Below are 24050 nucleotides of genomic sequence, written 5' to 3' on the forward strand. Positions count from 1 at the left end.
TTCTTCTTCTGCAAAACAAGAAAAAAAAACTTTCTAAAATCACGTTTTCTTTCAATCTCAGCATCCACATCGGTCCCGAGGTTGAGTTCAGCACCTCATCAGGTGAGGTCATATTTATGGCCGCCTCATCATCTTCAGACCCGGCAGTAACAGATGCCATATTGAAAACAGGACCTCGGGGTTTGGTAAATCACACAATCACCTTGAAAAAAACGGACAGCGGAGCAAAACCATGACTGGGGAGCGCTCCGCTGCCGGAGAATGGATGCAGTGTCCCGGGGATGAAAGACAATATGAGGGGTGGTGTCGTGAAACATAAGCTACCTCCATCATGCAGGCCTTGAGGCCTGCGTCTCCTCACTGAGATCAGCTATCAGTGGATTTTCTCACAAAGAAATAAGTCTGACTTCTGCTGCTCGCTTTGTGGGTGAATATGTTTCATGGTTGTTTTTGTACAGCAGCTTAGTAAGAACATGTGTTTTTGTTGTTGTAATTTGAGTCAAACCAACACCACCGCCAATGGTTCTCTAACTGGATGGACACTTTTGAATGTTATTAGATATTAAAATAGAATTAGAAACCGAAAACGTCGCCACGACGGCGACAATCTATGAAAAATAAATGCAGATTGGAAAATATTAGATTTCTATAGACATACACTACCGTTCAAAAGTTTGGGATCACTTAGAAATGACTTTATTTTTCAAAGAAACGCACTGTTTTTTCAATAAAGATAACATTAAATTAATCAGAAATACACTCTCTACATTGTTAATGTGGTAAATGACTATTCTAGGTGGAAGTGTCTGGTTTCTAATGAAATATCTCCATAGGTGTATAGAGGAACATTTCCATCAACGATCACTCCAGTGTTCTAATGGTACATTGTGTTTGCTAATCGCCTTAGAAGACTAATGTCTGATTAGAAAACCCGTGCAATTATGTTAGCACAGCTGAAAACAGTTATGCTGGTGATATAAGCTATACAACTGGCCTTCCTTTGAGCTTGAAGTTTGTAGAACAAAATTAATATTTCAAATATTAATCATTATTTCTAACCTTGTCAATGTCTTGACTACATTTTATATTCATTTGATAAATAAAAGTGATTTTTCATGGAAGACACGAAATTGTCTGGGTGATCCCAAACTTTTGAACGGTAGTGTAGGTTGTGTATTTAAATACATATTTTAACCCAGGGGACAACGCAGCTATTCTTTAAAAAAAAAAAAATTTCCTTCAGAACATCTGAACAAAAGTGAAACTCTGAGAAACACGAAGGCCGGCTGTCACGCTCGTTGACGTCGTACTTCTCCTCTGGGCGACTCCAACCCGCGGGAAACTCGATCCCGGCGGCAGACACGAGCGCAACACAACGGTCATCTTTGGGGAGCGTTGGGGGAATGCTAATCAAATGAGACTGCCGGGAGAGCGGGGCCGAGCTGCCAGACGAGGCGATGCGAGGAGACGGAAGAAAAACACGGCGCCTATTGGCACAGATGGCTCGGATTATGGAAATCATCACCAGAGAGGACCTCTTCCAAAATCTCCCAGTGGAGCCGCGCGCTGGCTTGTTCTCGGACAATTCTCACACCGAGTTCACATCGAAAAACCCCTCCTGTGCAGATCCTCCTGCCACATGCCCTCCACCGTCAGTATTGGATGACATGCATCCCCCCCCCCTCTCCCCTGAGCACAACGTGTTTAAATAAACAGGAGACCGATGTGTAGATTTGTGAATATGATTACGGGGCTGAGATGAATGAGTTTGTCCGGGGGCGCCCCAGTGAACGTAAAGCACGTGAAGAAGAAAACAAACGGAACGCCGCGCGGAGGATAAAGGAGCGGCGCTTGGTTTCAATCAAACCGCGGACGGAGAGAAAGAAAACAGACGACGGGCGTGATTCACTGCCGCTCCACTGCGTCATGTGGTTTTTTCGCTTTAAAAACAAACTAGTACTTTATTCTTAAAACAGAGAAATGTTGAAGGGGAATTTCCTCTTTTTTTTGCCTTTTAGTATATTTAGTATTTTAAATATTGCAACAGGTTTAAATGCTACACAGTTGTTGTTTTTAAAACCTACATCTATTCACGTCTATAAAATACACCAATATGATAAAATACACTAATATGATAAAATACACCAATATCTTTGAGCTCAGGAACTTTTTGTATGTGTTTCATGTTATATTTATGTGGCACTGTTTGTTTTCATGCATATTGGGTCAGTGGTTTGAAGCTGTTCGGCCTCAAGGAGACAAGCTAGTGCTGCCATCTAGGTTCCTTGGAGGCATACTGCCTTCTCCGCTTCTGGCTGAACCCGAATGCTATGGGATGAAAACTGCAGCTCCTCTAATATTTTTTAAGTCCAGAGATTTTTCATCTCATAAAGTAAATCTTCACTTTTTTGACAGCCTGGACCACGTCCTCTCCATCAATAGGACCCGAGGTGCTGTTGAGTCGTTCCGGTTCAGAGTGTATTCAGATTATTCTTTATTTGCTCATACTTGAGGAAGAAATGGTATGTCTAGAAAAACATTTGTAAAAACTCTACACACAAAAAAATAGATATGTAAGTGCCCTTTTTAAAAATAAAAACCTACATTTTCTTGCCCTGCAATCCAGAAAATAATCAACCAGGAGAAAACATTCTGCAACTTGTGCTAAGTTTACTTATGTACGTAGGAACATTAAATGACTATTTCTTCCCCTCCATCTTTACATCACATCTCTTTCCACGGAAAGTGTTTCTCTCACATTTTTGCCTTGTAATTTTCTCTTACATATAAACATTTATTTCGAAGACTTTATAACAATTTGAATTGCAAGAAGTCGTTGATTAATAAAGGAGTCATCATTTGTTCGGATCATTTTTAAAGCTAAAATGTTCCAGCTTCTCCAGTGTAAGGATTTGGTGCGATTATTCGTTTGATGCGATCATAAACTTTAAATATTGGTCGGGCCAAACACATGTGGACCATCATTTTGGGACTTTGAAAATTGTAATGGGCATTTTTCAAATTTCTTTTTGACATTTAATGGGCCAAAGGATTATACTTTTTAATTTATTTTACACTATAGATTAATTATTACTGCTAACATTTAATCCAGGGCTGCGACTAGTGTTTCTTCTTTTAGTTTCTTGAAGAATCCTTTTCTTCAATTTTTTTTACTTTTATATGACAGCGTTAACTCCCAAAACACATAACTAACACCAAAAAACGCTGATAATTCCTAATAATCTGATTATTATCACCTGAATCGTCGTCAGTGGCGGAGACCCGGATCACTGGTTCTCCGGGGTCTCTGTTCTCCGCCACACTGGCGTTGTAGACGCTCTGACTGAAGACAGGCGTCTGGTCGTTCACGTCCCCCACCTCCACCGCCAGAGTCTGGGTGGAGGAGAGCGAGGGCCGGCCGCGGTCCACCGCACGGATGGTGAGGCGGTGGGACCGGTGCGTCTCGTAGTCCAGAGGGGCCGACAGCAACAAGAGGCCTGCAGCAGGCGGAGGAAGATCAACTCTGAATATGATGATGATGTATTTTAGTCTTGCTTTAAACGATGCAATAAAAGCGCAAACATACTTATTTTTCAGTATGTTTTTTAAGTCACTCTAAACCTTGATTTCTGCTTATTTGGTCACAAACATTAAGAATAGGGATATAATTAAGATTTGAAAAGTGTCAGGCCTTTTAATATTCTGAATATTTTTTGTCCTGCAGGAAAAGTATTCAATTAAAATTTCCCAACTTAACACCAATATGAATATTTAAATGTAACAACAGATAGCCAATATTCAATTGCTTCCTTAAATCTTTTTTTCTCTAAAGAACCTGTAGCCACAGGATCAACTGAGACGTTTCACAGTTAAACGTGTCTACGCCGAGAGTTATTTCAGTTATCATTCTTCAATGAGGATTAGAAATGAAATATTGTCTTTGTCGTGAATAAGACCTGAAAATAATTATATAATTTAGCTTTTTCTTCTTCTTATAATCTCAGCATCCACATTGGTCCTGAGGTTGAGTCCTCATCAGGTGATGTCATATTTAGATGGATGGAAAGCAGTCAAATGGAAACACTGCTTAAAAAATGACTGCACTCCAATTTATTTTGTCTTATGCATTGACATATGCAGCAATACAACTATAACAGTCGCGAGCTCATATCGGCTGAGACGTCCGCCCAGTCTTTCAATAAATAACAATCGTACCTGTTTTCTCGTCCAGTGTGAAGAATCCGTTCTTGTTTCCATCCGTGACGACGTAGGAGACCACCCCGTTTTCCCCGAGGTCTCCATCTATGGCCACGAAATGATGCAGCAGACTCCCCACTTCTGCATCCTCCATCACCTGGACCGCATCCGCCGACACGAACACCGGCCTGTTGTCGTTCACGTCCAGCAGGAACACCTGAGCCGTCACCGCCGCCCGCCTCCGCTCGTCCTTCCTCTTTGCCCGGTCCGTGGCCGTCACGGTGAAGGCGAAGCTGGGGTCGGTCTCGCGGTCCAGAGGTGCCGTTACGGTCAGGCTCCCCGTGTGAGGGTTGAGCTGAAACGGGAAGCGCGGCGAAGACCCGCTCGGCTCGCGGTCCAAAGTCAGGGAGTAGCGGAGGTCACTGTTCGAGAAAGTCCCGTCGGCGTCCCGGGCGTGAAAAGCGAACGCCAGCGATCCGACCGCGGCGTCCTCCCGCAGGCCGAACGTCACCAGTTTGTCGGGGAACCAGGGCGTGTGGTCGTTGACGTCCTCCACGATCACGCTGACCGGCACGGACACGTTGGCTCCGGGAGAGACTCCGACGTCTTCGGCCCGCACCACGAGGAGGTACTGCGTGGCCGACTCGTAGTCCAGCGGCCGGTTGATGTAAATGTCCCCAGAGGAGCCGTCGATGCCGAAGTGGACGCTGCCGTCGCCCCCGGAGATGGAGTAGTGGACTCTCCCTTTATACGACACGGCGGCAGAGCCGATGACGGTCGCCGGCTCCGTGTCCTCTTTCGCCGTGAAGCGCCTCATGATTTGGTGTTCGCCGTACAGAGCCTCCAATCCATGGACCTGCAGCAGGAGAAATGATGATGTTTAAAACTCTCGGCTAAACCATTGGGAACAAGTCAGAGGTAAGAACAGAAACAAAATGCCATGAAAAGTGTAGTGGCCATTTGTCTTTAGAAATCAAATAAAACTAGAAATCAAATTGCCACTGACGCACCGTGGGTTTCTCGGAGTTGACGCAGCCAAAAGAAAGTAATGTCCATTTCCTTATGTTAATATTCTGATAATTTATTTCCTAAACAAACAAAAAAGAACAAACAAAATGCTGACACTTCCTCTCTGTGCTGGTAAAAAAACATCGGCCACCCTGGTGCATGCTGGTCCTGTGCCTACCCACAACTACATAAAACCACAGGTGCCCAGTGTTACATAAAACTAAATATATTTAAACAACAATAATGTATGAAACTAAACTGCAACTATTAAAAGAAAAAACTCTAACATATCAAAGTATAACCTAAATAGCAATGAATAATCAATATTACTTCACAATAAAACTAAATTTGGAACAAATTTTGTAAGCAATCATAGGTTAGGGCACTTATAATCTAGATAGCTTTAGCCTTAACCCTTTCAGTCAGCCACATGTATCTTTCTTCTTTTTTTAAATATTACTGGTGGTTGTATATTTTGCTGAATGAAAAAAATAAAATAATGTATGATGAGAACAACTTGACACGCATCTAAAACTAAACCTAACCCTAATGCGGGAAGAAACAGATGTTGTTTGCGTGGCACTCGTCTGATTCTGCTGAAATAATAACAGACGGAAGGCTGAGTGTGTTGAAATAAATATATAAGTTAATAAAGAATTTGAAAAACACAGAATGGCCGACCCTCTGCGTGGTCTCAATGTTGTACAAGAATTACCGTTCAAAGAAAAGCCACGAGGCAAATTCATTGGAACTGAGTCAGAATCAGTGAATCCACGGGAGGACGTGTGACGGTAACCGTACCTGCACGTGAACGACTGCGGCGTTCTCCAGGGGCGGGACTCCGCTGTCCTTGGCCGTCACCGTCAGAGTGTAGAGCGGCTCGCCGCTCTCGGCGAACATCTCCGTTGTCCGGATGTCTCCGGTTTCGCCGTCGATCTCAAAGTGTCCAAAACCCTCGACCCGCAACTCAGCTGAGAGAAACACGAGATTGGATGACGCCCGGGAACTCACCGGTAACACGCGATGTATGTACCGTAACTCACCGGCGGCCATAGAGAGTGTGACGGTCCCGTTTTCTCCTGCGTCTAAATCTTTGGCAAACATGTTGGTCACCAAGGAGCCCGCCGGGAGACCGGCCCACAACTGCAATGAGAGGATTAGACTGGAGATGTAACGACATTTCAACCACATTGCACACTTTAAACATGCTTATCTGCAAGTCTGCTGACGTGTTTTTTTTACATTCCTATAACTAGAACGGGCACTCGGTAGAGCGCATACCTTCGCATATCACAAGGTTGGGCATTGAATTATGAACATTTTGGCATTAGTTGCATGCCAATTGGATAAAAATTGACCGTGCTATGGTAAAAAGAAGATTTTGACATTTTCATGACCTTGACCTTGACCTTTGACCCGATTGATCCCAAAATCTAATCAAATGGTCCCCGGATAATAACCAATCATCCCACCAAATGTCATGCGATTCAAGAAGATTTTGACCTTTTCATTACCTTGACCTTGACCTTTGACCCGATTGATCCCAAAATCTAAACAAATGGTCCCCGGATAATAACCAATCATCCCACCAAATTTAATGCGATTCGGTTTAAAACTTTTTTTGTTATGCGAGGAACACGCATACAAATAAATAAATAAATACACGGCGATCAAAACATAACCTTCCGCATTTTCAATGCAAAGGTAATGACACAGGATGACAATATAATTGTTAAAGCTCCGAAAAAGTATTTACGGTGAAAAAGAGATCGGAACAGGCCAATCCGGAGAGAAAATATGACACAAATTCAGCTTTTACCAGTGTTTGAGATGCGGGAAAATGCCAAATTGCATAAATATATAGAAATCAATACCAGCTTCTACTGTGTTTCCTCTCAGACCTCACAGGAAGCTGTATTATGGCATTGCTCTTTCAAGAAATATGACTTTTCTCTTGGACAAAATGAAAGCCTGTGGTGATAATGAAGGAGGCCAAAATATTTAGATTGGAAGTTCGAAGGATTCATAAACACAACGGTCCCAAAAAAAGAGCTTGTGTAGATTTCCCGTCTCCATCATCGTTATAATAACTGTCGCCGAGGGGACATGGTTGTGAAATTGTTCCGTCAGCTACACTTTCCAAGTTGAAAACATTTACTTTCAATCATAATTTGTAAACCGAAACAGATGAAAAGTTCAGTGTTCAGCGGTGGGGATGATCGCGTGAGGAACAGAACACACATTCAAGATTGATGTTTAGTAATCCACTCTTATACAATGAGATTATGACCACATAATATCAAAGTCATATGTATCAGAATAAAACTGTTTTTAAAAAGTACACACTGAATTTCATTGTTTACAGTGCTATATTCTTTCTTACCGCCATCAAACATCTGTCCGTCTCCCAGGACCACACACACTCTTGTCCAGGTGGGATTCTAACACGGTTACCTGCACGTGAAGCTCCTTGCTGGCCGGCAGGTGTGTGAACTGGGGAGTGTTGTCATTGATGTCGGTGACCAGGATGTGAGCGGTGGCGGTGGCGTTGAGGCGAGGGTGGCCCTGGTCCGTGACCATCACCGTCAGACGGTGCTGGCCGTGCTGCTCCCGATCCAAAGCCACCCAGTTGATGATTTCACCTGGAAGGGTACAGAGAAGGGACAAAAACGGTGAGGACGCACGGTAAAGCCTAATGCTGCCTCAAGGTGGCGTTATCGACTCTTTGGCTACACTTTAAACATCCTAAACATATGTATATATATATATATATATATTATTATTATTAAATAAATATAAATATATATATAAATATATATATATATATATGTTATGATCTTCTCATAGCACAGTATAATTCAAGTTATAAGCAGTCAAACATATCAATAATCATAACACAATATAACGCCTTTCATAATAACAGTCACGTATCAATACTGACATTGTTTTCTCCAATGATCACAGTTTATTATAATGTCCACTGTTGTACTATTAAAAATGCATTATAATGTGATTATATGTTACTCTTAAAGTCAAATATTATTTCAAAAAATGTAATGATATATTTGTAACCAGTGGCGGCTGGTGACATTTTTTGGGGGGGGGGCGCAGTTGGGCGGCGCGGTTTAAATAGCACTCCACAATGAGAAGAAAAGAGGTTTTGAGTAGAATATTGTAACAAAGCTTTATTTCAAGAACACAGTGCTCAACACTGTCCACAATAACGAAACAAACGAAACATTGGATTCAGAAAGAGATGCATCACATTGTACATTGGCCCCACTACTTGTAAAGAAATTTAGCCCGCCTCTCTTTCAAGTTGGCAAACAAACAAAAAATATGCCCGTGCCAAACCATATACACTGCTTTTAAAGTCCAACAGCATTGCTATCATTGCCAAATGTATTGTAATATCTACAAAGTAACAACATATGTTTAGTTTGCCAGCATTAAAAGCAGTTTTCCCTCAAGTTATTTCACCTAGGTCCTAAAATGGCCTTGTGTAATTAGATACAGTATATTATCATAAATAAAATGTGTACGTGCTGATCTGGAGTCAGTTTGGTAGGATTTGGGTATGAATAAATTATTTCATTTAAAATATGGATTTTTATTTAAAGATATTGATGTAATTTGCATGCAAAATAGGTCTACCCGAACCAAGGACAAAAAATTCAACCCGCGCAACACTTCAAAAGTGGCCCGATTCCGCAGGAAAACCGCGGACCTGGTAACACTGCTCTATGGGCTGAGGGAACATACGGGTCTCTGATCTGCCGAATAATCCAATCGCGTGCGCACATTTGTGCGCACCAAGATTCCCGGTTTCATCCGCCAATGTGAAGCCGGTCATTGCCAAAACGACTGAAATGTTGTATCGATGCCGTACACACACATTAGAGCAGCGCCTCGAAAAAGGGGAGGGGCTTCTCTCCGTGATAATGGCGATATATTATTTTTTTTCACATTAACTTAAGTGGTTGTTGACAGGGGCTTACGGTCTCCCACACACATTTAGCGCGTCAACACGGTATATTTACTATTTAAATGATTTGGCATATAATGTTTTTTGACAGGATATTTTTTTTCTTCTTCTTCTTTTTTTTTCATCTCCAAATTTTAAGAGGGGCGGCGCACTAGCGCCCCCTATGGACGAGCCGCCACTGTTTGTAACTTAACTTAAAGACCACTAAGAATAACTCCCAATCACATAATGTATTATAAATTATAAAAATGTGAGATTAGTGACTAATAGCTATTATGAAGTCATCATTATTATGATACTTAATATAAAATGCTTTATAATGTTTTCATCCTTTAGAATAACGCAAAAATGTGAATAATAATGATTGCTTATAACTATGATGACACAGGGTTATAAGCAGTTTATAACACACATTGCTATCAAATCCTTTTACCTGTTTTCGCGTTGATGCGAAAGAACTTCCCATCCGTGAGCAGGATGTAGGACAGCTGGCCGTTTTTCCCAGAATCCTTATCGGTGGCCTCGACGGTTCCCACCAGGCCTTGAGGCGACGCCCCCTCCGACACGGTGAAGTAGTACACCTCGCTGCTGAACACCGGCGGGTTGTCGTTGACGTCCAGCACCAGCACGATCACCGCGGCCGTCGCCGTCACGTCCGCTGGCGCGGCGTCCCCGGCCGCGGCCGACACCCGAAAGCGAAACGTGGATTCCGTCTCGAAGTCCAGATTGTGGGAGAGGAACAACCAGCCGGTGTTCGGGTGAATCCGAAACGGCGCGGGGGGGAATCCGGCCTCTGCCTCCAGGGAGTAGGTGAGACCCGAGTTGGACGCGTGAGCTCCCCGGCTGCGGTGCGCCCTCACCTGGATGACCCTGGAGTCTTTCCTGTAGCCCTCGCCGATCTCCACCTGGTACACCAGCGTCTCGAAGGCCAGGCTGTCCTCGGCGGCGGTGCGGTCCACTCTGACCGTGAGGGTCAGCGCGGCGCTCAGGGGGAGTTCCCCTTCGTCCTCAGCCACGATGTCCAGGCTGTACCTCTGCCGATGACCCGCCCGTAAACTCTGGACCAACGTGACCGTGCCGCGGTCGCGGTCCACGACGAACATCCCGCTCCCGGTGCTTTTCAGGCGGTACCGCACCCTCCCGTTGGCGCCGCTGTCGCTGTCGTGCGCGTGAGCGATGAACAGCACCGTGCCCGGGACGGTGTTTTGAGACACGGTGATGGCGTCGCCGGGTTTGGGGAACACGGGAGCGTTGTCGTTGATGTCGGCGACGGTGACGTTGACCTGCGTGGTGCTGTGCACCGGAGAGGAGTCCGTGTAGGACTGGAGGACCAGCAGGGCGGAGGGCTGGGACTCGTGGTCCAGACGGTGGACGTTGGTGATCAGGCCGGACTTCGGGTGGACGGAGAACAAACCCTGAGGGTCTCCGGACGAGATCCGGTAGGACACAGATTCTGAGTCTGTGAAGGCGAAGCGTTTTTTATTAGTAGATGATCGTCAAAACAGGAAAGGGTCTGTTCTACTAAACGCTAAAGTACACAAATAAAATGGGTCCAGACGTTTAAAATATGTCTATCTCCTCTGCAGGAGAATGAAAACATTCACTCAACAGTATCTACTACATATTAATCTCGACAGTACACAGTATTTTGCAGTCCATATAAAAAAAATATAACAAATTTACTGTGTTTAAATTACATATGAACTGTCTGATTGGTAATTCAACTTCACAAGAGACTAATTTAAACAAATTATTATTCTGTGTTATTTCTGCGAAGAATCTGTATTCAAAGATGTTTTATTCATTCTGTAGAATATGAGACCACACATCTATGCAGCATAACTATATTACAATAAAAATAGTATTTGAAACACATTTTGCCTCCTGTAATAATTGCAGTCGGCAGTTTCAATAAAATCTCAATTTTATGCGCAGCTCAACACAAAACACAAGCATTCTTTAGTTTGCATACATACATAAACAAATGTATATATTATGTCCAGTGTTAACAGACCACACACTTAAAACCTGCTTAGAATTAATGAGCCGGATTAAATTGTGGAAGAGCTCCAAGTGTCTCCACGAAACGGGGTGAAACATGGACCACACTGTAAACAGCTTTTAGAGGAACTACTTCTTTGGTAGAAAGTAGTTCCGCTAAAAAACAGCTCATAGGTGGGTTGCTGATTATTTCTTATAGAAAGAGGTGCTTATGGTTGACATTTAAAAAATTTAATTTCTTATTGCTTTGAACACCACAATAAAGAAATTAAAGAAAGAAAGAAACTAAACTACCACTCGACTTAAAATGAGGATATTAATGTGCAGTGCAATGTAGTAAAAGATGGCCGTAAGAACACAACCATGAACACACAGCACGCACAATAAAGCAACAACATGTAATTACAGAGCAGCTCAGGAGATCTCATTAATCCCCTCCAAGTGTTTGGTGCTCTTCAATAGCAACAAACAACACGCAGGCAGTTTATGGACGCCCGTAAACAGGCCCCGTTCTCTTGTTTCCGTTAATCCGTTAATTGATTAACAACCTGAAATGACCCTCTAGTGTCAGGGTGGAGCTTCAGCTGCTGGAGGGACGAAGAGGAGTTAGTGACACATAACGAGCAGAGGATGAAGAGATAATCCTGGAGTATCTAGTTGAAGTCAGATCAAATATTATGCATAATTCATGCTTCTTATATATACACAGTGTCTAAAAAAGCGCTATATTACTTCAAAGTATTATCATTATTATTCTTTATCTCCTCTATTTGTATTTATTATATGTAAAACTATTTTTTACTGTCAAATATGTCAAAAAACAATTCAATTCCACGTACATGCATACGCTCATACATATACATCTGCCCTCATCTATGTTTTTTGTTTCTTTAATTAAAAAAAGCTCACACACGCACACACGCACACACACACACATGCACACGCACACATAATTTTTCAATACTCTGACTTCATGATGTTTTGTCCACTGTTTTGTCGTCCTCTAGGGGTTATGTCTATGTATTGTCTTTTGTCTTATAATTAAAATATATAAAATATATATATAGATATATATATCAAATAAACCTTCGCTAAACAAATGTTATTATGATAAACATATATATTGAATGAATTCACAGCTGAGAATCCCAATTATAAAAAATTCTTCAGATGTCACAACAAAAACTTGTGAAATACATGTCATCAAATACAATTTTGAGCTATTTGTACCTTCTTTGAGTATTTCTAATATATGCTACTTTGGATGTCAACTACAATTGAGAGAAATATTGTACTTTTTAATCCTACATCATTTTAAATGTTGAAGTAAGAAGTGACTTTGCAGGTTTCCATGCAAAACATATGACATATTTTGAAATATGCATTCTTAAGGATTAATTTCCCAACAGCTGGTCTGTTATCTACCTGAAGGACTTCTAGAACATACACATTTTGACGGGGTCCCTTTTTTATATCAACTTCCAGCTGCTCTCAGACCAGAAAAATGAGAACATGGCCGCGTGTGCGCTCACCCGCCGGGTTTATGGCCTCCACCGTCCCCACGGGGGTCCCTGGCGGCGCGTCCTCGGGCACCGTAAAGGTGTAGCGAGACCTCTTGAACACAGCTGGGGCCTGAGCGCTGCTTAAAACATTGATGGTGACCTCTGCGGGCCTGACTGAGGTCAAGCCCTCCCCATCCCGTGCTGTTATCGACAGCTTCACACTGGCCGCACCCAGGTGGGTCAGAGTGGAGGTCAACAGGAGCATTCCTACGGGCACAGAAGGAGGCGACGGTCTTTAGTCATGAAGCTCAAGTCCAGGGGTCCCCAAACTGTTTACTGTGAGGGCCACATCACGTTTTCCTTCTCTGATGGGGGCCGGGGTCAGTTTGTAACAGAAAAAGTGTGACGATCGCAGCGGTGCTTAAATGTAAACATTTATTGTTTTCCAGAAAGCCACACATAACCAAATATGAATAACCCTTTCCGGGATCTTACCTAACCTTTTCGCCATTACTCCGTTCTATTTGACAGGGGCTAGTCTAGGATTTGAGTGGCCAGACTAAAAAAATAAAAATAAAACAAAAAATAAAACAATCAGAATGTGTCTCTGGTATTGTTCAGAGGGCCGGGCCAAATGTGGAGGTGGGCCGTATCCGGCCCGCGGGCCGTAGTTTGGGGACCACTGCTCAAGTCCATACAACCAGTTCAGCTTCTCACGTCAAAGAATCTGCATATTTTTTCTGTCATCAAAAGAGATTTTTTTTTGCTTTTTCTTTGGACTAATAATTTGAATGCATCATCTTTTGGGCTCTGGGAAATTATTATGAATTATTATTATTAAAAAACTATGATTCAATTTATTGAGAAAATTTGTAGCAGCCGTCACTGAAATCAAAACTTCCTTTGAAAAGGCAGCTAGCACATAAACAGTTGTTACACAACTACAATTTACACAACAGGAAAAAGAAAAGGCTAAGATAGTCTAGTTAAGATACATCTTGCATGCGTCTGAATTCTAAAAATAAACATCCACGTAAATTTTAAAAAACAAACAAGAGAGCTATTTTACAAATTCTTGCTGGAGATAACACGAGTCAGCACTTTGTTTGTGGCGTCGACAGACGACTGGTGACAGGTGGGTCGGGGACGTGACTCATCTTGACCCCTAAATCCACCTTTCAATCCCGTCCTCGCCGACTTCAGAGAACCACCAGCTGCTCCGACAGCGTTCAGTTGGGGAAATCATTCACGTGCAGAACGACTTAAAAATACACTCGATTGAAAATGTTTGTCTTAATTATTCAGTACTTTATTTTCCTGCATGACATGTGGCCGAGTGCAAAGCCTCCGTGACTCTGCGTCACTGACCAGTCACATGACCACTGCACCCCCACTGAGGGAGGAATGGATCCTCGGCAAGTCAAATTCAATAGATCTTGGTGACGAGTCAAAATCAATAAATTCAATAAAGTCAAATTCAAATTCAAAAAAATTAAAGTGTAACCATCCACCTAAAAATCTGAGTGAGGAAGTGCCTATAGCTGGGTCTCTCTCTCTCTCCCCCTCTCTCTCCCTCTCCCTAACCCTCTCTCTCCCCTTCTCCCTCTCCCGAACCCTCTCTCTCTTCCTCCCTCCCTCCCTATCCCTTTCACCCTCCCTCTATCTCTCTCACCCTCTCTCCCTCTCTATCTCTCACCCCCTCTCTCCCTACCCCCCCCCCCTCTACCCATCTCTCGATACTTTTTTGTCCCAGTTAGTCAATAACAAGAGTTGTTTTGCTCTCTTTGCTATTTTTAGATTCTGTTTCTTCAGTTCTGTAAATGTGTTGCTCCCAGTGTTGTTGTGTTGTTGTGTTCCCCCCCCCCTCCTCCTCTCCTCATGGCTGCCCACCTGTCTGTCGGTCCAGCGTGAACGAGCCCGACATGTCCCCCGGGAGGACGTTGTACGTGACCCGTCCGAAGCGGCCAGAGTCTCGGTCGGTGGCGATGACGCTGAGGACCTCGGTGCCGGGCGGCGCGTGGCTGCTGATGCTCGCGGCGTACTGGTCGGGGTTGAACACCGGAGCGTTGTCGTTCAGGTCCTCCACCTCGATGTGGACGTAGGTCTGAGCGCTCAGGCCTCCCTGGCGTTGGGAAAGAGGAGGAAAGAAGAGAGGTGTGTTTGAGAAAAGGTAATGCACTGCAGCGGCGGTTTGCAGTGATGATGCTTCAAGACAACACCGGCAGGTGGAAGCCGACGGTTCCACCCACTGGGTCTTCAGCCTTGATCAGAATGTCGTGGATCGTCGGCCCCGAGTCTCGGTCCATATCCTGAGAGACGCACAGCTCTCCGGTCCGGGGCTGGATTTTAAAGTAAGGATGTTTGTCCTGCATGTCGAAGCCGTCGGACAGAGAGTAGAGCAGCGAGCCGAACTCAGGGCCGTCTGCGTCCGTGGCCACGACCTAAAGTAGAAGAGACAGTTTGACAACGAACACACTGTTATTACACCGTTATTACCATCAGAGGGGCAGTGATGAAGGAAATACAAGAAGTATCAAGAAGAGACTGTCTCATATATACATATATATATATATGTCTCATATTCATAAAACGAGGGGAAAGAGACAATCTGCCTTCAGACACATCACTGTTGTAATGTATGATTTGTATTATGTATGTTTATGTACAATGATGTATTAAGTTTTTATGTACAATTATGTATTATATGTTTTTATATACAACGATGTATTATATTTTTTCAATTTATAATAATGTATATTATGTGTTTCTGTGCAATGATGTATTTTGTTTTTTATGTACAATTATGTATTGTATGTTTTTCTATAGAATGTATTATATGTTTTTTTTCTGTACAATGATGTATTTTGCATTTTTTATGGACAACAATTTATTATATGCTTTTATATACAATGATGTATTATTTGTGTTTATGTAGAGTGATGTATTATTTTTTTTATGTACAATTATGTATTGTGGGTTTTTATATACGATGATGTATTATATGTGTTTAAGTACATTGATGTGTTTTATGTGTTCATGTATATTGATGTATATTAGTATATTATGTTTTTCTGTACAATGATGTATTATATGTGTCTATGTAAAATGATGTGTTATATGTGTTTATGTACATTGATGTATTATATGTTTTTTATTTATAATAATGTATATTATGTTTTTATATACAATGATGTGTTATATGTGTTTATGTACATTGATGTATTATATGTTATTATATACATTGATGTATTGTGTTTCTTACGTACAATTATGGATTCTATGTTTTTATGTAGAATGATGTATTATGTGTCTTTATGTTTGACGTATTAACACATTTCCGTATCTTTAAAGTTCGGTGTGTAGCCATCGTAGCGACACACCTGTCGTAAACAGGAGGGCCGCACTGAAGTCGGCGTTATCTGTCAACGTCAACGTCTGACCTCGGTCGCAATCGTGAATCATAATACTGGTTTTGTTCTGTTCGAGAAGGTCAACATAATAAAAGCATAAAACAATCCTCACAATCAAAAGGTGGAGGAGTTCCACTTCAGTGGAGACCAAGACACGCCTCGAGTCCTTTCATGTCTCATCGTAACCAGAGACACATTTCACTTTCCAGCCATAAAGATAAATATCTCAGAGTTTATGATCAGAGGGACTTTTACAGACTCGGGTCATGGTCCGACTCACACAACCGACTCCTCAAACTACTTTATATCTCTTTGCCGAGAAATCTATTCTACATGATTGTATGTTTATTGCCTCTGTATTTTGGACTGTTGGTAAAAGAAATCCCCTTGATCTCTATCGTCATGACAGACGTCCGTTATAATCTCTCGACATGTCATCGACTAAATGATTAATATGAAAGCTGATTGATTATGAAAGCTGATTGATTATGAAAGCTGATTGGTTATGAAACTGATTGAATATGAAAGATGGCCGAGATGCTTTCCTTCTCACCTCTCAGGTGTATCTCACTGCTCTGCCGTGGTGTGTGTGAGGAGCTCTTTCATACACCAGCTGGACCGTAAGTGTGTGTACGGAGAGACGGACTTCCTCTCTTCACTTTTAAAAATGAACCAAAAATAAAAGGGCTTAAGTGAAAAACAACACACACACGTATACACACTCATTATAAGAGTTGTTTTTGTTCCTACAGTGTATACAGATTTTTTTTCTGATTATTATTTTTTTGGGTCTGTTTTTTGTTGTTCTTTACCCTTTTATTTCTCCTTTACCTTTGTATTGTATCCTTAGAGTCCTGCCTTGTTAATTCGTCAAATCTAAATAAATCTATATATTAAAAATAAAGAGATCAGCGCTTGTGACTAAGTCAATCTTCAGTTAAAGCAGTTGTTATGAGTTATTAAGAGGAAATCAGCTGCATTTGTTTTCATTGTGTTCATTTACAGCATGCCACAAATTAAAATGCCAAATACCCTAGATATGTGTTTTACTCTTGGTACATATTTTCAATATTGTCTATAGCAAGAGACGCAAGATATTTTTTCATTTTGGTATTTTGTAAATGTTTTTGGTTTTCGTGCATAGAGTTTCGACAAAGAGGGCCCTCGTTTCAAAAAGTATGTTTTAGCAATTGCAAAAAAGTACATAGACTTGTTTTTCTAATCCGTTTGTTATGTTTGCAGAGAGGACATTGGTCCGTGTATGTTTGGTGATGGGCTTCATGCTGCCGGGTGGTACCAGGCATCGCTACTGTCATTAAAGGGCTGAGCTGGTTGCGTTGTGTCCACTGGACCAACACTGGTGCCTTTGTGTCTCTGTGTCGTCAGACTGACGGCTACTTCTGTCTGTCATGTAAAAAAAAAAAAAAAAAGACGCCAAGAACTTGATGTTGAACATCACACTGGAGACTTCTTTCTCATCGCTCTGGTTCTCACTCAAATCTTGAGCTTATTGTAAAAACCAGTCCATGTATGATTGTCAACTTGAAAGTGTGAGTAGGTGTGTTGTTGAGCAGCAGTTCATGTGATTTTCAAAATAAAGCAATGCACGCATAGATTATTTGAACATGTTTAGAGGTCAAACTGTGGTATATTGGATCGAGCACTCGGTGCTCGATTGTATTTGACTGTCACCACTACAGAGTCGCATTTAAAGGGTACCTGTAGTGCAAAACAACAACGTGCTACATCCATTCGGCGCATCAAATAAATCATATTTACCCCGCCGCTATTGTCAACAAGTCACGCATAGCCCGAGGATTTACATTTCTTTGTCAACATTCCGAGTCCGTGGGCGCTGCCATTTTGCTAGTTATTTACTCCAGCTCAAAGCTAACTATGACGTAGAGTCGTTGAAAGGAATTCAGCCCATCCGGAGCCACTTCTACACGCGTTGCTTCTTGGGATAGATCGGTGGCCTCAAGAATTACACAATCTATATCAGGGGTGCTCAATACGTCGATCGCGGCGACCTGCCAGTCGATCGCGGCGTAGTATTGGTAGATCGCATGACATAAAAAACAATTGGCCCGCCCCCCTGTCACTTTCTCTATAGCGCCACATTACAGCAGCAGCATGTCATTTCTGTCTCTACGTGTTGCGTTAACAGTCCTCTGCCCGCCGTCTCGTGCGCCGCGGAGCTCCCGACACTGGTTTGCGCGCATCGGGACGGACGGAGCAAAGAAAAAGTCACTAGCACCCCCGAACATGTCGGCCGATCATTGCATCAATGAAAGACATCTCCAGCGCTGGCTTATGCGCGATGTAGCTATCAAGCTCACTCTTTTGTGTGAAGCAGATGAGGTCTAATGACACTATATCATCGGACATAAGTTCGTGCTCTTTACAACAAATGCACTCTCTGTCTGTTTTTTGTGGCACATTTCCCACAACTGCACCAAACGTCCGCCGACTTGCGTGCACGGTCCGCACGGTGAAGCATCTGGACCGGCGGTCCTTCGGCATCAACTTCATCTGAATCATCGCTATCATCGCTGTCACAATTCACTAAATGGGGATAGTCTGCTTTTAAAGGTTCAAACAAGTATCCAGTTGCTGAATCAGACAATCTTTCATCGTCCATATTCTCAATCTCTCAGCATTTGTTTGCGAGCGCTCGACGTTGTTTACATTGGTTTCTGAACACATCCGCTGTGGCTGGCTGTCGATCTATCAACGATTTGACGTCACACCACCCGCGACATATTCAAGCTCCAGTGCAATGTCGCATGTCGGAGTTGAGGACTTTGAACAGCCTAAACTACGTATTGTTATTGAATACTGGACCGTCAGTGCATGAATAACCTTTAGAAACACATTATCTTTTGATCTGGCTACATATTGTTTTGCACTACAGGTACCCTTTAACCGGGTAAAATATTAGAGAGCTCTATTTTAAATATCTGTGCTGACATAAACTAAAACAACTCCTCTTGTTTGTCTGAACACGTCCTTCATTTCACGAGAAGGCCTCAACAGGAAGTAGAAGTCTTTACTTCGTCTTCATTTCCTGTCAGCTATTTAATAAAGGCTTAAAAATGACCCCCGGAAATTTGAGAGGTGTACTTGTTGCTGGAGGCAAATTTCCGGGATGAATATCTCAAAAGTATGTATGTATGTATGTCTACTTTTTGTGTGCACGTGAAGCTGAACATTCCCCGACGTAGGCCTACTTGTAGGAAGCAGCTGCCGACGTCGCTGTGCTCCGGCACCGTCACGTTGTACAGCTGCTGCTGGAACACAGGCTCGTTGTCGTTGACGTCCTCCACCAGCACGGTGACCGTGGCCGTGGACGACAGCGCCGGTTTCCCTCCGTCGGTCGCCACCACCAGGAACCAAAGCTCCGCCTGCGTCTCTCTGTCCAGAGCCGCGGCCGTGGTGACCAGGCCCGTCTCCGGGTCGATGCTGACCGGGCCGCCCCGGTCCGACTTGGCGATGGAGTATCTGACCTCCGAGTTGACGCCATCGTCGGCGTCTCGGGCCCGCATCCGGATGAGGGAACTCCCCGGAGGGACGTCCTCGGAAACGCTGACGATGTACGCGTCCTTCTCGAACGCCGGGCGGCAATCGTTGGCGTCGGTGACCCTCAGGAGGAGCGTCATCACGCTGCTCAGCGGCGGGCTCCCGAAATCTGACGCCTGCACCTTCAACTGGTACAGATCCTGCTCTTCCCTGTCTAGCGCCGCGTTGACGCACAAGGCGTACAGGAAGTCGTCCGTTTGCGTCAGAGCGAAGGTCCCGTCGCCCTCCACGAGTGTGACGGCGACCCTCTGCTCCTTGAAGTCGGGGTCCGACACCGAAATCCGGGCGACGTAGTCCCCGATCGCCGCGGCCTCGGACACCGCGGCGTCTCCCGTCTCGCTGAGAAACAGCACGCTGATGGCGGGGCTGTTGTCGTTGACGTTGAGCACCTTCACGCCCACGAACGCGCTGCTGTGCTCCGGCTGGGCGCCGCCGTCTCTGGCGCTGATGATCAGCTCGTGGAAAGCCTGAGTCTCGTGGTCGAGCGGCTTGTTGAGATACACCACCCCGCTGGCGGCGTCGATGGAGAACACCTCGTTGGGGTCACTCTGCCGCCGGTTGATCTCATAGGCGACCCTGCCGTTGTCGCCCAGGTCGAGGTCGGTGGCGTGGACCCGGCACACGGCAGACATCGCCGGAGCGTCTTCGGGCAGCGAGGCGTGGTATTCGGTCTGGTTGAACACGGGGGGGTTGTCGTTCTCATCCAGGACGCGGATGTTCACCCGAAGGGTCCCCGTCCTGGCCGGGACGCCGCCGTCAAAGGCCTCGATGGCGAGGGAGTAGAAGTCCTGCGTTTCTCTGTCTAGTCTGGTAGCGAGGATGAGATCCAGGCTCGGGTGGTCCTCGGATCCACTGCGATACACCAGGTGGAATAACTCCCCCATCTCGCCGTCCGTGATCCTGTAACCCCGGGTACCGAACTCACCCGTATCTTCATCTTTGGCAACGTCCAGCTGGAACCGACTCCCCGAGGGGCTCAGTTCGGAGATCTCCAAGTCGACCTCCTCCGAGGGAAACACGGGCGAATGGTCGTTGACGTCTTCCACCTCCAGTGTCACTCGTATCACCTCCCCTGTGAGAGTGGCCGCCACAAACTCGTATCTCTCTCTGCTCTCTCGGTCCAGGACCACGGCCGTGGAGATGATCCCGGTGTCCGCGTCTATCTCCAAGTCTCTGAACACATACGAGTCTCTGCTCTCCGAGATGAAGAACCCGGTGCTCGGCCTGCTTAACCCCGCGCCCAGGTCTCCAACGATGGTTTTCGCGGGCAAGCCCTCTTTGACAGACAGCGTCAGGTTGAACACCTGTCCGCGCGAGCGCGCGCAAAGCAGCGACAGCGCGAGCGTCCGAAGGAGCCACGTTGCGGCACTTTCGCGACCCATTGCTCCTTTTCCACTTTTCCACTTTGGACCTCTTGGTTTGTGAGTCGAAGTGTAGGCTACATTATATCCGCGTCGAAGGCAGGCTCCTCACATTCCAGAGCACTTCTCCAAACAAAAACTGGTAAACGCACCGTGCTTTTTTTGCGCGCGCTGGGGGAGGGAAAAAAAGCCAGCAGTCATTCTCCATCACAATATTTCAGATTGCGTGATTTTTTTGGAGGTTAGATATCCGCGCGTCCAACAGCGCAAATCCTCAAGGCTGCTTCTTTACGCATCGTGGCACCGAGTGGCCACAGAGGACCAAGTGTGCGCACTGAACACACCTCCTGGCAGGCGGCGCGTGCACACGCTGAGCGGCTCCATCTGTGGCCCTGATAGTTTAAGATGTAATGAGGCTGAGAGATTACCTCCGGTTGCGCGTGTTGAAAGGTGCCATAGTAGCCCCGAGTGGGACCTGTGGGAGATCCTCAGGTGTGCAGGGAAGTAGAGGAAGTAGAGGCAGTAGAGGAAGTAGAGATGAAACTCGTGCAGAGTGAGCTCTACCCTGCAATCTGGGATTCGGCCCGTCGGATTTTTATCAAGTTCTTTGAATAAATCAAAGAAATAATCCGTTTAACGAAGTTTACTTTTGGCACACGTCCATTTGTTATCGGCGTGGCGCCCTCTTGTGGTAGAAGTGACAACTGCAGGCACTGCAGTGTGGAAGCTGCTGATGCAACACAACCCAGAGCAACGATGGGCTCAATCATACTGAAAGAGACTATAACTATGATTATGGCCAAATAGAAAGAATAAACAACTAAAGAGAAACAAAACAACAACAAAGAGACAAACAACTACAAAAGATATGTAAAATGAAATTGTATTTTGCATTATGCTGATGCCAGAGGTTTTAATAAAACACAATGCAACATAAATTATCTCAGTAAGGAATTATTCCATAAGTTATCCACTAGACTTTGACCATGCACTCTACAACCACTCTGGTGTTTGTGTGACACGGGAGACTATAAATCATTTGTAAACCAACCGTCATAACATTTACACTTCACATAATGGTTAAGTACCAAAAATATGGAAGACAACTTCTCATGTGCAGGTTTAGGAGAACATAAGAAAAGCAACTGTAGTGCAAATTACCATTAGAGGACACAAAAAGAAAGCTTCACAAAAATAAAGATATAAAGATGTCGGAGGGGGGGAGGGCTCACTTAGTGTGTATTCTAAAAATATGAAAGGATGAAAGAAATAATTTGAATACATTCATATTCTTCGTAAACCTGTGGAAAAAATGTTGTCGAAACAATTTGTATTCTTTAAGAATTACAGGTTTTCTGGGAGAAGTTTTTATCTGGAGTTTTACATGCACGCAAATATTTAATTTATGAGTTTTTGCATTAGTTTGATGAAGTTACAGAAGGGTTCACACACTGTTTTGAACTTCTGTGCAGGTGTTCAAAAGAGCCGTCTTTTGTCTGTCACAGAAGTGCACATATACCATTAACTGGTGTTGAAAGTGAACACGCTCAGGATGTCACTGACCCTTTTTTTTGAGGCTATAACTATTAAAATGATGACAGCACACTGAAACTAACCAACATCTGTTTCATAAAACATCAAGCATAACACAAATATATATATTTTTTAATAAAACACATGTATAAAGATGAAAACATATCACAACATCAAACTTTACAATATTATGATTGCTTTTTTAGTTTAAAATTCAAAGACAGTATTTTTGTAACATTTAAAATCATTAGAAATGAAATTTAAAAAAAATTAAATATCACCATTCAGTTTTTAAAATCTATTTTGAATAAATTAACTGAATGAAAAATAAAATGTTTTGTGTTGCTTTTGTATCAAGCTCAAAATAACAAAAAACATGGAAAAGGTTTAGCCGGTGAGAAGTTTTTAATATTATCAATTATTCTAAAATATCCTGAAGAAAATACACTGAAAGAATAATTGAAGAACAAAATAATCCTTTCATTTAACATTCATTGTTTGGCTATTTATCTGATTACCAACGCTCAGCCCTCACTGGTCCTGCGGGGCTTAGCTGTCATGCCAGCACTGTAACCGAGCAACGAAGGGAACCCGAGCTGCGTATCCGGGTAAACAAGCAACGTCTCTACGGCGTCTCCTTGTGTCTCATTCTGTCCAGCAGCTCCGGAGAAACTCCAACACTTCAAGTCTCAGACAGGATTGCTCGGGGGGGAAAAAGAAAAAAAAAAGAGTGAAAAATGCCATCTCACATTATGCTCTCGTACCAGTGGGACGACCAGGCTCTGGTGAAAAGCATCTACACCCGCCTCAAAGAGGACGGCCTGCCGGTGTGGATGGACATCGAAGGAGGGGTGACGGGGAACGTCAACGACTCGTGAGTAACCGTAACCGCTCGGTGGGATCCGTCGAATGAGTCGGAGCTCTTTGAGCCGCCTGGGGGTGTTTTCAGGACGGCTGCGGGCGTGGAGGAGGCTGCGGTGATTTGTCCGTTCATGACTCCGGCTTACCAGGCGTCCCGCAGCTGTAAGAAAGAGCTCAACTACGCGGACACCAGGGAGGTCATGATAGTGCCCATCATGCTGACCGACAACTGGGAGGCCAGCGAGTGGCTGGGGCTGATCACTGCAGGGCTGCTGTGGGTGGACTTCAGGTGAGGAGGCCCTTTAAAAAATAAAATAAAGGACGGGCGACACTTCGTCCTCTCGTGAAAACGGACACAATTTTTACATCTGGCTGTCAACGGTTTCCTTTCAGAAATGCGGAGGCCGAGGAGCACTTTGAGATGTGCCTCAGGTCTCTGGAGGAGGAGATCATGTTTAACGCCGGTCACCTCCTGGCAGTTGAAGAGCCTCCGAGGGAGAGGAGGAGGATCAGCCAGAAGCGTCCCAAGCTCGCCTGAAGAAGAAACCGGGCCGAGCGTTTCGCCACGCTCTGTCGCTGCTCTACATCCGCGAGTCGGGTAAACTCTCGAGTA

The 24050-nt window shown here is 44.1% G+C and overlaps 1 protein-coding gene across 1 annotated transcript in view; it reads right to left on the reverse strand.

Moving 5' to 3' along the window:
* dchs2 (dachsous cadherin-related 2) overlaps positions 1-21427 on the reverse strand; it is a 37513-nt gene extending 16086 nt beyond the window's left edge. Inside the window, exons 1-11 of the mRNA XM_056408721.1 lie at positions 21388-21427; positions 19334-21147; positions 14943-15134; positions 14584-14815; positions 12724-12960; positions 9624-10649; positions 7660-7847; positions 6249-6348; positions 6007-6176; positions 4216-5053; positions 3258-3497 (exon numbers count right to left, since the gene is read on the reverse strand). Coding sequence (XP_056264696.1) covers positions 3258-3497; positions 4216-5053; positions 6007-6176; positions 6249-6348; positions 7660-7847; positions 9624-10649; positions 12724-12960; positions 14584-14815; positions 14943-15134; positions 19334-21147; positions 21388-21427 — 5077 coding nt within the window. The remainder of the gene's footprint in view (positions 1-3257; positions 3498-4215; positions 5054-6006; positions 6177-6248; positions 6349-7659; positions 7848-9623; positions 10650-12723; positions 12961-14583; positions 14816-14942; positions 15135-19333; positions 21148-21387) is intronic.
* Between the last annotated feature and the right edge of the window lie 2623 nt (positions 21428-24050).

This window comes from Pseudoliparis swirei, chromosome 24 (genome assembly GCF_029220125.1).
Source record: "Pseudoliparis swirei isolate HS2019 ecotype Mariana Trench chromosome 24, NWPU_hadal_v1, whole genome shotgun sequence".
Lineage (NCBI taxonomy): Eukaryota > Metazoa > Chordata > Actinopteri > Perciformes > Liparidae > Pseudoliparis > Pseudoliparis swirei.